The sequence below is a fragment of the Balaenoptera musculus genome, chromosome 3 (assembly GCF_009873245.2).
Source record: "Balaenoptera musculus isolate JJ_BM4_2016_0621 chromosome 3, mBalMus1.pri.v3, whole genome shotgun sequence".
NCBI classification, from domain to species: domain Eukaryota; kingdom Metazoa; phylum Chordata; class Mammalia; order Artiodactyla; family Balaenopteridae; genus Balaenoptera; species Balaenoptera musculus.
Window position 1 is genome coordinate 31,242,363 of NC_045787.1, and position 16,982 is coordinate 31,259,344.

Here is a 16,982-nt window from a genome sequence, read left to right on the forward strand (position 1 = left end):
AGTAAAGCTGTCACTGTTTGCAGATGACATGATACTATAAATAGAGAATGCTAAAAATGCCACCAGAAAACTACTAGAGCTTATCAATGAATTTGGTAAAGTAGCAAGAAACAAAATTAATGCACAGAGATCTCTTGCATTCCTATACACTAATGATGAAAAATATGAAAGAGAAATTAAGGAAACACTCCCATTTACCATTGCAACAAAAAGAATAAGATACCTAGGAATAAACCTACTGAGGGAGAGAAAAGACCTGTATGTAGAAAACTATAAGACACTGATGAAAGAAATTAAAGATGGTACCAACAGACGGAGAGATATACCATGTTCTCAGATTGGAAGAATCAATATTGTGAAATTGACTATACTACCCAAAGCAATCTACAGATTCAATTCAATCCCTATCAAATTACCAATGGCATTTTTTACGGAACTAGAACAAAAAATCTTAAAATTTGTATGGAGACACAAAAGACACCGAATAGCAAAAGCAGTCTGGAGGGAAAAAAATGGAGGTGCAGGAATCAGACTCCTTGACTTCAGACTATACTACAAAGCTACAGTAATCAAGACAATATGGTACTGGCACAAAAACAGAAATATAGATCAATGGAACAAGATAGAAAGCCCAGAGGTAAACCCACACACCTATCGTCAACTAATCTATGACAAAGGAGGCAAGGATATACAATGGAGAAAAGACAGTCTCTTCAATAAGTGGTGCTGGGAAAACTGGACAGCTACATGTAAAAGAATGAAATTAGAACACTCCCTAACACCATACACAAAAATAAACTCAAAATGGATTAGAGACCTAAATGTAAGACCGGACACTATAAAACTCTTAGAGGAAAACATAGGAAGAACACTCTTTGACATAAATCACAGCAAGATCTTTTTTGATCCACTTCCTAGAGTAATGGAAATAAAAACAAAAATAAACAAATGGGACGTAATGAAACTTCAAAGCTTTTGCACAGCAAAGGAAACCATAAACAAGACGAAAAGACAACCCTCAGAATGGGCGAAAATTTTTGCAAATGAGTCAACGGATAAAGGATTAATCTCCAAAATATATAAACAGCTCATGCAGCTCAATATTAAAGAAACAAACAACCCAATCCAAAAATGGTCAGGAGACCTAAATAGACATTTCTCCAAAGAAGACATACAGATGGCCAAGAAGCACATGAAAAACTGCTCAACATCACTAATTATTAGAGAAATGCAAATCAAAACTACAATGAGGTATCACCTCACACCAGTTAGAATGGGCATCATCAGAAAATCTATAAACAACAAATGCTGGAGAGGGTGTGGAGAAAAGGGAACCCTCTTGCACTCTTGGTGGGAATGTAAATTGATACAGCCACTATGGAGAACAGTATGGAGGTTCCTTAAAAAACTAAAAATAGAATTACCATATGATCCAGGAATCCCACTACTGGGCATATACCCAGCGAAAACCATAATTCAAAAAGACACATGCACCCCAATGTTCATTGCAGCACTATTTACAATAGCCAGGTCATGGAAGCAACCTAAATGCCCATCGACAGAAGAATGGATAAAGAAGTGTGGTACATATATACAATGGAATATTACTCAGCCATAAAAAGGAACGAAATTGGGTCATTTGTTGAGACGTGGATGGATCTAGAGACTGTCATACCGAGTGAAGTAAGTCAGAAAGAGAAAAACAAATATTGTATATCAATGCATGTATGTGGAACCGAGAACAATGGTACAGATGAACTGGTTTGCAGGACAGAAGTTGAGACCCAGATGTAGAGAACAAACGTATGGACACCAAGGGGGGAAAGCTGTGGGGGGGTGGGGATGGTGGTGTGCTGAATTGGGCGATTGGGATTGACATGTATACACTGATGCATATAAAATTGATGACTAATAACCTGTTGTATAAAAAAATAAATAAAATAAAATTCAAAAATTAAAAAAAAAGTATAAGAAAAATCCAATTGCAAATGCAGTTGGAGTATATAAGAGAAGTGGATATGGTGTAATAGATTTACAAGAGTTTTTTAAGTTCTTGTGAGGTTTTGCTGAGTGGAGTTATGAAATTTATTCATTCACATATTGGAAATGCTTAAAAACAAAATTCCATATGTAAATTTATACACGTAATGTGAAACATGTAAGGGAGTTTAATTACTTAAATTTATTATAAACATAACTATTGATTTGAAAGAATTTAGTCTGAGTTTTCCAATCATTAATCAGAGATCCCCCTGAAAATAATTATTCTTATTCAAATAAAAATTGCTAGGTGTATAAATTGCATAGCAAGTTATATTATGTGAATTTAAGTATTTAAAATAATTTAGGCCTTTGCATTATTAACTTTAGTGAATTGAATATTAATTAAAAGCACAAGATATAAATACCTTAGACATCAAAATACACTGACATTCTACAGAATAAAATCTATAGTTCTTTTCATGGTATACAGTTCTTAAGATCAGTCCTCCTCTTTTACAGTTTTAATTTCCATATTTCCTCTTCTTACACTGTCTTCTTCTCACATATTAATACTGAATTCACTTATTCTCTGAACACTGGTTTCTTTTTCCTCCATGCTTAGCCCCTGCTGTTTGCCTTCTCTGGAATAATTCTCCCTTCTCATCATCCCCTGCTGTGGCCCTCCTTAATCTTTAAATCTTTAAGCTTCTTCTTAAACAGTCCCTCCTCTGTGAAGTTATCCCAACTCCCCCAAGCTCACACAGTTGCTGCTTCCATATGTCATACATTGCTCACTACAGAGATTATTCTGGATTGCTATAATTATAGAGCAATTACTTTCAGGTCTCTCTTCCTACTACAAGACCATAAGCCCTTGGAATAAAGAGATTATCACTCTGTTAGTTAATTTATTATTATGACTGTCATTTTTAGGAAGCTATTAGAATAATTCCTGTTATGTATAGAACTTTGATTTTTTTGGCCAAATTAATGATGTCTTAGTAATACTAAGAAACAAACACTTATTACTAAGGTGAATTGTTTATTATCATTTTTGAAGAAGAATATAAGTTAAAAAGACTACTGGACTTGCAGTTTACTTCCTGAAACACTTGGATGAATAACAAATATTTGCAAAATGAAGGGGATCTGCATAGCACACTCATACATATATGCCTGTACTTTAATGTAAACCATTTATTACTTGTAGATAATGTTTGTATGCATACATATATTAATGGAACCAACATTATAGCATATAAATTTTAGTTTTATATAGGTCTGAATTCACCATATATAGAACATTAATATAGTCACTAAATATGAAATAGTGTTAAGAATAGGAATAACAGTGAAGAATAAAAGGAAGAAAGATGAGGGGGAGAAATAGGTGAGTGTCAAGGATAGACCCAGATCAAACAGTCACCAACTGCTCAAAAAAGTGTTCCAGGCATTGAGAAAAGCCACACAGAGAGATAGACAGACAACGACACTAGCCACAACCGAAGTCCTAGAAAAGTAAGCAGAGGGAGCAGGTAAAGAAGAAAAGGAAGCTTATCAGTTGTTACAACAAGGACGTCTATTCAAGAAGGCCTTTCACCATAGTTCTTTGTTTTAGTATAAACAAAGCATACAGAATTAAATAGGAAAAGCAAAATTAATTTAATGTGATGACTGTCATGTTTAGAAAGCTATTAGAGCTCTATTTCCTGACTTTTAAAGATGGGAACTGTTGACCTTTATACCTTATTCGTTATTCATGACCTTTATTCCGTGACTCTAGCTCTTAATTGTCAGTTTGTTTTTTAAAGAAGAAGGAGGAAATCTAAGTGACATATAAAACTTTGTTCTATACCTGACCTCACTGAAAACGAAATCCCATGAATTTTTCTCTGAACACGACTTCCTGTATTTAACACATGATAAATTAATTATAAAACTGTGACTTCTTTAAGCTAATGGACTTAGGTAAGACTGTCTGGGAGTGCATGACTGATATAGGAAGTCTCAAATTCCAGAAAGTGTTAAGCATTTCTATTTTTCTTTTTTAATGTTCAAAAAATGTTGAAGAAAGTGTTACTTTTTTTTTTTTTAACATCTTTATTGGAGTATAATTGCTTTACAATGGTGTGTTAGTTGCTGCTTTATAACAAAGTGAATCAGTTATACATATACATGTCCCCATATCTCCTCCCTCTTGCGTCTCCCTCCCTCCCACCCTCCCTATCCCACCCCTCTAGGTGGTCACAAAGCACCGAGCTGATCTCCCTGTGCTATGCGGCTGCTTCCCACTAGCAATCTATTTTACGTTTGGTAGTGTATATATGTCCATGCCACTCTCTCACTTTGTCCCAGCTTACCCTTCCCCCTCCCCGTATCCTCAAGTCCATTCTCTAGTAGGTCTGTGTCTTTATTCCTGTCTTGCCCCTAGGTTCTTCATGACCTTTTTTTTTTTTTTTTTTAGATTCCATATATATGTGTTAGCATACGGTATTTGTTTTTCTCTTTCTGACTTGCTTCACTCTGTATGACAGACTCTAGGTCCATCTGCCTCACTACAAATAACTCAATTTCATTTCTTTATATGGCTGAGTAATATTCCATTGTATGTATGTGCCACATCTTCTTTATCCATTCATCTGTCGATGGACACTTAGGTTGCTTCCATGTCCTGACTATTGTACATAGAGCTGCAAGGAACATTGTGGTACATGACTCTTTTTGAATTATGGTTTTCTCAGGGTATATGCCAGTAGTGGAATTGCTGGGTCGTATGGTAGTTCTATTTTTAGTTTTTAAAAGAATCTCCATACTGTTCTCCATAGTGGCTGTATCAATTTACAATCCCACCAACAGTGCAAGAGGTTCCTTTTCCTCCACACCCTCGCCAGCATTTATTGTTTGTAGATTTTTTGATGATGGCCATTCTGACCGGTGTGAGATGATATCTCATTGTAGTTTTGATTTGCATTTCTCTAATGATTAATGATGTTGAGCATTCTTTCATGCGTTTGTTGGCAATCTGTATATCTTCTTTGAGAAATGTCTGTTTAGGTCTTCATTTTTGGATTGGGTTGTTTGTTTTTTTGATATTGAGCTGCAGGAGCTGCGTGCATATTTTGGAGATTAATCCTTTGTCAGTTGCTTCATTTGCAAATATTTTCTCCCATTCTGAGGGTTGTCTTTTCATCTTGTTTATGGTTTCCTTTGCTGTGCAAAAGCTTTGAAGTTTCATTACGTCCCATTTGTTTATTTTTGTTTTTATTTCCATTTCTCTAGGAGGTGGGTCAAAAAGGATCTTGCTGTGATTAATGTCATAAAGTGTTCTGCCTATGTTTTCCTCTAAGAGTTTTATAGTGTCTGGCCTTACATTTAGGTCTTTAATCCATTTTGAGTTTATTTTTGTGTATGGTGTTAGGGAGTGTTCTAACTTCATTCTTTTACATGTAGCTGTCCAGTTTTCCCAGCACCACTTGTTGCAGAGGTTTTCTTTTGTCCATTGTATAATCTTGCCTCCTTTATCAAAGATAAGGTGACCATTGTGCGTGGGTTTATCTCTGGGCTTTCTATCCTGTTCCATTGATCTATATTTCTGTTTTTGTGCCAGTACCATACTGTCTTCATTACTGTCGCTTTGTAGTATAGTCTGAAGTCAGGGAGCCTGATTCCTCCAGCTCCATTTTCCTTTCTCAAGATTGCTTTGGCTATTCGGGGTCTTTTGTTTTTCCATACAAATTGTGAGATTTTTTTGTTCTAGTTCTGTGAAAAATGCCAGTGGTAGTTTGATAGGGAATGCATCGAATCTGTAGATTGCTTTGGGTAGTACAGTCATTTTCACAATGTTGATTCTTCCAATCCAAGAACATGGTATATCTCTCCATCTGTTTGTATCATCTTGAATTTCTTTCATCAGTGTCTTATAATTTTCTGCATACAGGTCTTTTGTCTTCTTAGCTAGGTTTATTCCTAGGTATTTTATTCTTTTTGTTGCAATGGTAAATGGGAGTGTTTTGTTAATTTCACTTTCAGATTTTTCATCATTAGTGTATAGGAATGCAAGAGATTCCTGTGCATTAATTTTGTATCCTGCTACTTTACCAAATTCATTGATTAGCTCTAGTAGTTTTCTGGTAGCATCTTTAGGATTCTCTATGTATAGTATCATGTCATCTGCAAACAGTGACAGCTTTACTTCTTCTTTTCCAATTTGGATGCCTTTTATTTCTTTTTCTTCTCTGATTGCTGTGGCTAAAACTTCCAAAACTATGTTGAATAATAGTGGTGAGAGTGGATATCTTTGTCTTGTTCCTGATCTTAGAGGAAATGCTTTCAGCTTTTCACCATTGAGAATGATGTTGGCTGTGGTTTTGTCATATATGGCCTTTATTATGTTGAGGTAAGTTCCCTCTATGCCTACTTTCTGGAGGGTTTTTATCATAAATGGGTTTTGAATTTTGTCAAAAGTGTTAAGCATTTCTAACTAACAAAAAGGTTATAATGGTAAATTCTTACTTTTCCTCTAATTTTAGAACCAGGAAAAGAAAAATCTCACACTGACTAAGAATGACCTCAGGGTAAGAACTGCTTGACCTTTCCTTTTCCAACCTTAGTCATTTCCATTATTTATTATTTCTTACTACTTCACTTTTCCTGTTTCATTACTATTAGTAACCATGTAATTTGCTTTGTATACCACAATATTCAGCCATTGGTTCTGTGTTCATGTGAATGAGTTATACTGTTAAAATTATAATTAATTTTTTAAAATGGTACCAAGAAATGCGTTACCCTAAAGATATTGATTTGAACGCTAAAACTGATCAACGAGCTCCTTTGATCCATTTCAGTTCCTCTTCAGATGTCTGAGTAAAATAGAAAATGGAACTAGCTGACTTCTGACCACTAGGTGGGGAAACAATACAATTTAAAATACAGTACAACTTTGGCCTCAACTACTTTCTTTTTGAAGATGTTTATTATTTGTAATTCTCACCTGCCTCCAATTCTTCACATTCTTAAGGCATACTGAAGTAAAAGATATAATTACAAGTGACTTCTGGGAAGTAGGCAGGTGATAAAGGCCTCGAGATCTCCTGAAATTCTTTCTTTGATCCCAATTCGTTTTTTTGCCTTAAGCAATACAGACTCTATAGCCTGGGGAGAACTGTGAACCTTATCAGTCATTTATGCCTTTGGGAAGCCAGTCCCTCACCTGAGCACTAGTTCTTCATTGTTCTAATTCTTGGTTCTAGGAATTCACTTCCTTAGTGATCTTAAAAGTGTCAGGACTTTAAGTGTGGAATATACACCCATGACTCTCAAATAAATATCTTTAGCCAAGAACTCTCTCCCAAACTCTTCACTTCTTATACCTAATTGCCTCCTCAACATCTGCGCTTGCATGTTTAAGAGATGCCACAAGCTTAACATAGCTGGGCTCTCCTGATCTGCCCCACGCCCAAACTTGCTCACCTTCAGCCAATCCCATTTTGGTTGATGGACACATCAGCCTTGGAGTTACTCAGGCTCAAACCTTGGAGGCACATTGAATCCTCTTTTTCTTTCATACCCCAAATCCTGTAGTCTCTACCTTCAAAATATATCCAGAATCTGGACCTCGTACCACTTGCACTGTACCCTCCTGGTTAGAGCCACCTCTGCACCTTGCCTGCATTTCTGCACTATCTGCCTAACTGGTTTCCCTTCTTCAATTTTTGCCAACTGTCCCTTTTCAGACAGCTGTTAAGGTGATATTTACAAAACATAAGTGTGAGAACGTCACTGCTCTGCTCTAGCTCTTCAGGGTTTCCCATTTCACTTATGATAAGAGCTGCAATCTCTATCATGACCCGCAGGACCCTGCATGAGCTGAGTCTTTCTCTCCTACTCCTTCCCTTGTTCATTTACTCCAGCCCCAGCTACCTCCTTCTGAGTTCCTGGACATTCTAGGGCTCTGTTCTGTCTGTCCTCTCTGCCTGGAATGGTCTTCCTCCAGATATCTGTGTGACTAACTCCTTCAGTTCCTTGAGTCTTTGCTCCAGTATAACTTCCTATAAGGGGAGCGACCCTCACCTGTCCCTTTAAAGTTGCAACACACTGTCCCCAACCCTCACGCTACACCACCTAATCTGCTCTACTTTCTCCTATAGCACTTGATATTTCCTAACATGCTATATCATTTACTTGTTTATTATTTTTTTCCCCCTTGTGTCTCTTGCCCCCTGTTTTATGTGGGCAGGAGTCTTTATTTTGTTCACTGATATTTTGTGAATTTCTAATGTAAAGGCACAAAGTAGTGGCTCAAAAAATTATTATTGGGAGGGTGGTGGTGAGAAGAAAAAGCATAGAACACACATCACTCACAATTTTACTTAAAAATCATTCCATAAATTTCCCTCTCACATGAAATATAAATTTGTGAGACTGAATATCAAGACCGATGTTACTTTCATTTCCTTTTTGTGTCTTTTCTAGCTTCCCCTGCTCGGGGGAAAGTTTCCAACCCAGATATTTCTTCATTTTGGATTTTACTTGAGCTCTCTGATGGGAGCTTGAAAGTCTTATACCATACACCACATTTTTACTTAAAAAAAAAAATCATCTTGTAGATGTCCCTTGGCTTTCATTTTCTCTGTTCTCTTCATTTGACATTTAACTTTCAGATGTGCCAGTTCTAGCTTATCTAGGCAATGTAACATCTAAGATTCTTGTTTCTCTCCATCTTTTTTCTGAGAGTAAGAGTAACTCTTAGATGAATCAAACTTTCTAATTAGGAGTCCTTAATAAGATGGAAATAGGGATGAGGTTAAGTTTATTACAATTGGTGGATTTTGCTGATTTCTGATGAAAACACTATTACAAGTAAAAATTTGAACCTGGCTGGTTGGCGGGCTCTTTTCAACTTGGCACGAATTTCCTACAAAGTTGGGAAATTGACCAGCATTGGTATGATGGTGTAGTCCAGGCTACTGGTCTCTTTTTGAAATCCTTTCTTCTTTTGATAACTTTTTATTCTCCACCTTATCACAGTGGATTCTAGGGTGTAGATTTACAGAAAAGAGTTAACATAGCAGGCCTGAAGCTGCTATTTTTAAAAGAATCTTCTACCAAGATGGGCTCTTGGTTTGTATCTGGGAACTCAGCTCCGAAAGCATTTCCTGCACTGATAGGAAAAGTTGCCTAATGATAAGAATGCTTTGCTGTGCCTAGATTGTATAAACAACATGACTTACAGTGAACACCTGCTTTCCTTCTAGAAGTCTGGTATTTTGGTAGTTGCTAGGCAGAAGGTGCCTAGGTGCCAGCTTTCAGTAAAAGCTGCCTCTAAAAGGCTTTCCTGGGAAGCAACATTACACTTGTATTGCATTTTTGTACCTGGAGAAAGGAGCAGTCCTACTCTGTCCACTGCCAGGTTTAGAAGGAGAGTGTGACTGGGATAAATCTTAGCCACGAGTACTACTATGTGCTGAGTCCCGTGTGTCCTTTTAGTGGATCATCAAACGTATGGGTGGTCTTGGGGACTCCCAAACAGCAGGAAAAATGCCAAACCCTCCTCCTCTCCATGATTTCTTCAATCAAAGAGTTACCAGTCTTTATGCCTTAGAAATTATCAGGAATTCATGCTCAAGCTATTTACTGAAATTTCTCACTAGAATTAAACAGGATCCAGAAGCCTAATTGAAGCCAGGAGCTGGGATAGAGTCATATAATGAAATTCAAAAGTACTAAGATCAAAATCTAATGGGTTAAATTCATCAGAGTAGGAACAAAATTAGGAAAAAGACACAGGATTTAATACATGTGAAAGGAAAGTAATTTACACAGAAATCAAGTGTATATAAGAACACATATGAGTTATTTTAATTAAACTCATATTTATTTGACACATATGTTAGTAGGCAGATGGCTTACACTCTTATTTGGTAGCTGGTTATCATAAATTAGGATTCATAAACTCAAATGCCTGGAAGAGCATGTAGTTAACATAAATGCACAATGCAGCTTATACGGAAGATTGTAGCCACTAAGCTGCTCTAACACCTTCTAGTTAGTTGCAGTTATGCCTTTAACCACACCCCCCCCCCAAAGCCTAATAAAGTGAAATGTAGTGCTGGCTACCCATGACAAACACGTTTTCAACCTCTGCTCTAAATTGTAATCATCAGCATTAAAGGAAAGCTGTCAATCGGATTTTGATATTAATAGATTCTATCAGAAGGATTAAGGATATTAAGTACTTTAAATGTAATGAATATCAATCTGGTAGGGGATTGAAGTGAAGGAAAAACAAATGTAGCTAAATATTTTGGCATATTACTTACTTGTGGTAAAGGAGAATCATGCAAAACAATTTTCTAGAAGAGGAAACGGAAGATCTATTCTGACTTGCCAAAGGAATCTATGCTTGCCATCGTCTGGCTATTTCTTTTTAAAACATTTCATCTATCCCAATCTTCTGCTTGCTTTTTCCTCAACCAGCTATTCTGGTAAATCACAGATAAAGAGCCCGTGCATACAACCCATACAGTTTTGACATTTCTAAAACCACCATCTAAGAAAAGTGAGAGTGGGCTTGAATAAGTTTCCTAGTTTTTTAATACACAGCCAAAAAATCTGAATATTCAGAGGAAACCTCCATTTTTTACTTAAAGGAGATTATTTAGCAGAGTGGTTAAAAGCTCACATTTTCTTTGGACTCAGACTGACATTGACTCACATTTGGAGAAGTTACTTAGCCTCTGTAAAGTTCCATTTACTCATCTGTGACAGGATGATAACACTATCCACTCAATAAAGTTATAAGGATTATACATGTAACGTGCTAGCACATCATAGGCAGTGAGTAAAATATGGTGGTGGTGGTGGTGATGATAATGGTGGTGATGGTGGTTGTGATAGTGGTGATGATGGCAATGATGGTGCTGGTGGTGGTGATAATGATGGTGGTGGTGATGATGATAATGGTGATGGTGGTGATGATGACAGTGATGGCTATGGAGTTGGTGATGATAATGGTGGTGATGATGTTAATGGTGGTGGTGGTGGTGCTGACATGAAGAATGCTTCAGAACTTCTAAAAAGGCACAGGAAAATTTCTTCAAATGAACTCTTAAGGGGAAAACCACTGAAAAAACAGAGAAATAAGAGTTGCTCAAGCGTATGGTGGTGTAAGAGCAGCTTGCTCAGCCATGTCTTCCCCCTGCCAACTGCTCACCTTTGTGGCTCCATTAGTTTACCATGGAACCCTCAGCATTCAGCCAAGCATAGTTTGAAAATCCATGGCAAGAGATTGACAAAGAAATGGCAAGATAACCTTTTGCTTACTTGAGATCTAAGGGAGATTTAATGTTTCTGGGAGGTAGACTTGGGACTGGCGACTGTGTTGGGTGAGATGCTGGCAATGGTGGCTGGCTGGCCGGATGGGATGGTGGAGGTGGTGGTAGGGAAGTTGTTGAGTAAGACGTTGGGACTTTGCTGGTACCTAAGAAGCAAAGCAAAAAATACTGTGAATTAAGACAAATCTTCAAACTATAAGAACTGGCTATTCCAAGTATGTAGAAATGAGGATTTTAAACATAAATATGTAAGAAATGCAGTCTAATTATTCCAATTAATGCTTTAAAGAGTTTAATACTCTCAGAATCATGGGACATGGCTTTTTTTTTCTGCATACCAGCTTTTATATTTACACAATTAAAACATCTACATATTTTTATTCTTAAATGCTTACAAAATCTCTATAGGATCATGATTCTCTGAATCCTCCTCAACCCTCTTGCCCTCATAAAGTCAATTATTTTTTCTTTCTTTTTTTTCTTTTTAAGTTCTTTTTTTTTTCACACACACACACTGTATTTTATTTTTACAAGAGATAAATAAGCTGACACCAAGCATTGTAAATGGAGGACCACAACAAAAGCAACAATGATTGCAATTACCAAACACGAAACACACTCATACTATGTCATAGTATTGACATTCAGTCCAGTAATCCTCCACTGTAACCGCTCTTTTACTTTGCAGTGAAAATTGATTTGTATATTTTTTGCCTCTGAGTACTTGTGGGATTTTTTTTTTTATTCAAACAGAAAGTCACAAAAATTATAATCATCCTCATCAGTTCACTCAGTCCCATGTAATTAATTTTTTTTTTCATCTTGAACTTTTGTTAGCACTTTTATGAATTCATCAGTTTTCCATTAGAGTTCTGAAAATGCTTATTCATTCAGTTCAGCAGTATAGTCAGTTACCAGAAACCTGTACCTGTCAGAGCCTTTTCCATGAATTCCTTGAAGATGAAACCCTTTTATAGGAACATTTTGGCAAAACCATCAGAGTACACCCAGAACTGTCTGTAAATGACAAAAGACTTAAAAATGACCACAGTTAAAGATTTGATGAAAGTTCATAATAATGCAAATGGCAAGGAAATTTAGTTATTTCTGAGATATACATTTTAAAGTAATAACTAGAAATATAACTTATAACATTATACCAGAATATATAAGATTTTTAGAAATGTCATGTAATGTCTAAAACATTTATATTAACATATTTCCATACAAATAACCCAAAGAAAGTTTAGTATTAGTTGTTTTTTGTTTGTTTGTTTGTTTTCTTATACTGCAGGTTCTTATTAGTCATCAATTTTATACACATCAGTGTATACATGTCAATCCCAATCGCTCAATTCAGCACACCACCATCCCAACCCCACCGCGGTTTTCCCCCCTTGGTGTCCATACGTTTGTTCTCTACATCTGTGTCTCAAATCTGCCCTGCAAACCCGTTCATCTGTAACATTTTTCTAGGTTCCACATACATGCATTAATATACGATACTTGTTTTTCTCTTTCTGACTTATTTCACTCTGTATAAGAGTCTCTAGGTCTATTCACGTCTCTGCAAATGGCACTATTTCATTCCTTTTTATGGCTGAGTAATATTCCATTATATATATGAATCACATCTTCTTTATCCACACCTCTGTTGATGGACATTTAGGTTGCTTCCATGTCCTGGCTATTGTAAATAGTGCTGCAATGAACATTGGGGTGCATGTATCTTTTTGATTTATGGTTTTCTCCAGGTATATGCCCAGGAGTGGGATTGCTGGGTCATATGGTAGCTCTACTTTTAGTTTTTTGAGGAACCTCCATATTGTTCTCCATAGTGGCTGTATCAATTTATGTTCCCACCAACAGTGCAAGAGGGTTCCCTTTTCTCCACACCCTCTCCAGCATTTGTTGTTTGTAGATTTTCTGATGATGCCCATTCTAACTGGTGTGAGGTGATACCTCACTGTAGTTTTGATTTGCATTTCTCTAATAATTAGTGATGTTGAGCAGCTTTTCATGTGCTTCTTGGCCATCTGTATGTCCTCTTTGGAGAAATGTCTATTTAGGTCTTCTGCCCTGTTGGAAGATTTTTAATCACAGTTTCAATTTCATTACTTGTGATTGGTCTGTTCATATTTTCTGTTTCTTCCTGGTTCAGTCTTGGAAGGTTATACCTTTCTAAGAATTTGTCCATTTCTTCCAGGTTGTCCATTTTATTGGCATAGAGTTGCTTGTAGTAGTCTCTTAGGATGCTTTGTATTTCTGTGGTGTCTGTTGTAACTTCTCCTTTTTCATTTCTCATTTTATTGATCTGAGTCCTCTCCCTCTTTTTCTTGATGAGTCTGGCTAATGGTTTATCAATTTTGTTTATCTTCTCAAAGAACCACCTTTTAGTTTTTTTGATCTTTGTTATTGTTTTCTTTGTTCTATTTCATTTATTTCTGCTCTGATCTTTATGATTTCTTTCCTTCTGCTAATTTTGGGTTTTGTTTGTTCTTCTTTCTCTAGTTCCTTTAGGTGTAAGGTTAGATTTTTTACTTGAGATTTTTCTTGTTTCTTGAGGTAGGCTTGTATAGCTATAAACTTCCCTCTTAGAACTGCTTTTGCTGCATCCCATAGGTTTTGGATAGTCGTGTTTTCATTGTCATTTGTCTCTAGGTATTTTGTGATTTCCTCTTTGATTTCTTCAGTGATCTCTTGGTTATTTAGTAAAGTATTGTTTAGCCTCCATGTGTTTGTGTTTTTTTACGTTTCTTTCCCCTGTAATTCATTTCTAATCTCATAACATTGTGGTCAGAAAAGATGCTTGATATGATTTCAATTTTCTTAAATTTTCTGAGGCTTGATTTGTGACCCAAGATGTGATCTATCCTGGAGAATGTTCTGTGTGCACTTGAGAAGAAAGTATAATCTGCTGTTTTTGGATGGAATGTCCTATAAATATCAATTAAATCTATCTGGTCTATTGTGTCATTTAAAGCTTCTGTTTCCTTATTTATTTTCATTTGGATGATCTGTCCATTGGTGTAAGTGAGGTGTTGAAGTCCCCCACTATTATTGTGTTACTCTTGATTTCCTCTTTTATAGCTGTTAGCAGTTGCCTTATATATCCAGGTGCTCCTATGTTGGGTGCATATATATTTATAATTGTTATATCTTCTTCTTGTGTTGATCCCTTGATCATTATGTAGTGTCCTTCCTTGTCTCTTGTAACATTTTTTATTTTAAAGTCTATTTTATCTGAAATGAGTATAGCTATTCCAGCTTTCTTTTGATTTCCATTTGCGTGGAATATCTTTTTCCATCCCCTCACTTTCAGTCTGTATGTGTCCCTAGGTCTGAAGTGGGTCTCTTGTAGACAGCATATATATGGGTCTTGTTTTTGTATCCATTCAGTGAGCCTGTGTCTTTTGGTTCGAGCATTTAATCCATTCACATTTGAGGTAACTATTGATATGTATGTTCCTATGACCATTTTCTTAATTGTTTTGGGTTTGTTTTTGTAAATCCTTTTCTTCTCTTCTGTTTCCCAGTTAGAGAAGTTCCTTTTGCATTTATTGTAGAGCTGGTTTGGTGGTGCTGAATTCTCTTAGCTTTTGCTTGTCTGTAACGCTTTTGATTTCTCCATCGAATCTGAATGAGATCCTTGCCAGGTAGAGTAATCTTGGTTGTAGGTTCTTCCCTTTCATCACTTTAAGTATATCATGCCACTCCCTTCTGGCTTGTAGAGTTTCTGCTGAGAAATCAGCTGTTAACCTTATGGGAGTTCCCTTGTATGTTATTTGTCATTTTTCCCTTGCTGCTTTCAATAATTTTTCTTTGTCTTTAATTTTTGCCAATTTGATTACTATGTGTCTCGGCGTGTTTCTCCTTGGGTTCATTCTGTATGGGACTGACTGCGCTTCCTGGACTTGGGTAGCTATTTCCTTTCCCATGTTAGGGAAGTTTTCAACTATAATCTCTTCAAATATTTTCTCTGGTCCTTTCTCTCTCTCTTCTCCTTCTGGGACCCCTATAATGTGAATGTTGTTGCATTGAATGTTGTCCCGGAGGTCTCTTAGGCTGTCTTCATTTCTTTTCATTCTTTTTTCTTTATTCTGTTCTGCAGAAGTAAATTCCACCATTCTGTTTTCCAGGTCACTTATCCGTTCTTCTGCCTCAGTTATTCTGCTACTGATTCCTTCTAGTGTAGTTTGCATTTCAGTTATTGTATTGTTCATCTGTGTTTGTTTGTTCTTTAATTCTTCTAGGTCTTTGTTAAACATTTCTTTCATCTTCTTGATCTTTGCCTCCATTCTTTTTCCGAGGTCCTGGATCATCTTCACTATCATTATTCTGAATTCTTTTTCTGGAAGGTTGCCTATCTCCACTTCATTTAGTTGTTTTTCTGGGGTTTTATGTTGTTTCTTCATCTGGTACATAGCCCTCTGCCTTTTCATCTTGTCTATCTTTCTGTGAATGTGGTTTTTGTTCCACAGGCTGCAGGATTGTAGTTCTTCTTGCTTCTGCTGTCTGCCCTCTGGTGGATGAGGCTCTCTAAGAGGCTTGTGTAAGTTTCCTGATGGGAGGGACTGGTGGTGGGTAGAGCTGACTGTTGCTCTGGTGGGCAGAGCTCAGTAAAACTTTAATCCACTTGACTATTGATGTGTGAGGCTGGGTTCCCTCCCTGTTGGTTGTTTGGCCTGAGGCAACCCAACACTGGAGCCTACCTGGGCTCTTTGGTGGGGCTAATGACACACTCTGGGAGGGCTCATGCCAAGGAGTACTTCCCAGAACTTCTGCTGCTAGTGTCCTTGTCCCCACGGTGAGCCACAGCCACCCCGCACCTCTGCAGGAGACCGTCCAACACTAGCAGATAGGTCTGGTTCAGTCTCCCCTGGGGTCACTGCTCTTTCCCCTGGGTCCCAATGCACACACTACTTTGTGTGTGCCCTCCAAGAGTGGAGTCTCTGTTTCCCCAATCCTGTCGAAGTCCTGCGATCAGTTCCCACTAGGCTTCAAAGTGTGATTCTCTAGGAATTCCTCCTCCCATTGCCAGAACCCCAGGTTGGGAAGCCTGACGAGGGGCTCAGAACCTTCACTCCAGTGGGTGGACTTCTGTGGTATAAGTGTTCTCCAGTCTGTGAGTCACCCACCAGCAGTTATGGGATTTGATTTGACTGTGATTGCGCCCCTCCTACCGTCTCATTGTGGCTCCTCCTTTGTCTTTGGATGTGAGGTATCTTTTTTGGTGAGTTCCAGTGTCTTCCTGTCAATGATTGTCCAGCAGCTAGTTGTGATTCTGGTGTTCTTGCAAGAGGGAGTGAGAGCACGTCCTTCTACCTTGCCATCTTGGTTCCTCCCCTCATATACTCGACATGGTTTTTTAAATATTCCATTTCTTTCCCTACCTCCCCCCACCCCCAGTTTGTACATATAATTGACAAATAAAATTGTAAGATATTTAAAGTGTATATGTGATGATTTGATATACATATATATTGTGAAAGGTTTCTCCCCATCCAGTTAATTAACATCCATCACCTCACATATTGACCTTTTTTGGGGGTGGTGTTGAGAACATTTAAGTTCTATTACTTTAGCAAATTTCAGTTATGCAATACAGTATTATCTACTATAGTCACCATGTTTTATTTTAGATCCTCAGACTTTACACATCTT

The 16,982-nt window shown here is 37.2% G+C and overlaps 1 protein-coding gene across 2 annotated transcripts in view; it reads right to left on the minus strand.

The window, feature by feature from the left end:
• Positions 1 to 16,982, minus strand: part of FYB1 (FYN binding protein 1) — a 118,499-nt gene that overhangs the window by 42,198 nt on the left and 59,319 nt on the right. For both annotated transcript variants that reach the window (XM_036845486.1, XM_036845487.1), the window contains exon 3: positions 11,308 to 11,464. In XM_036845486.1, the coding sequence (XP_036701381.1) occupies positions 11,308 to 11,464 (157 nt within the window). The remainder of the gene's footprint in view (positions 1 to 11,307; positions 11,465 to 16,982) is intronic.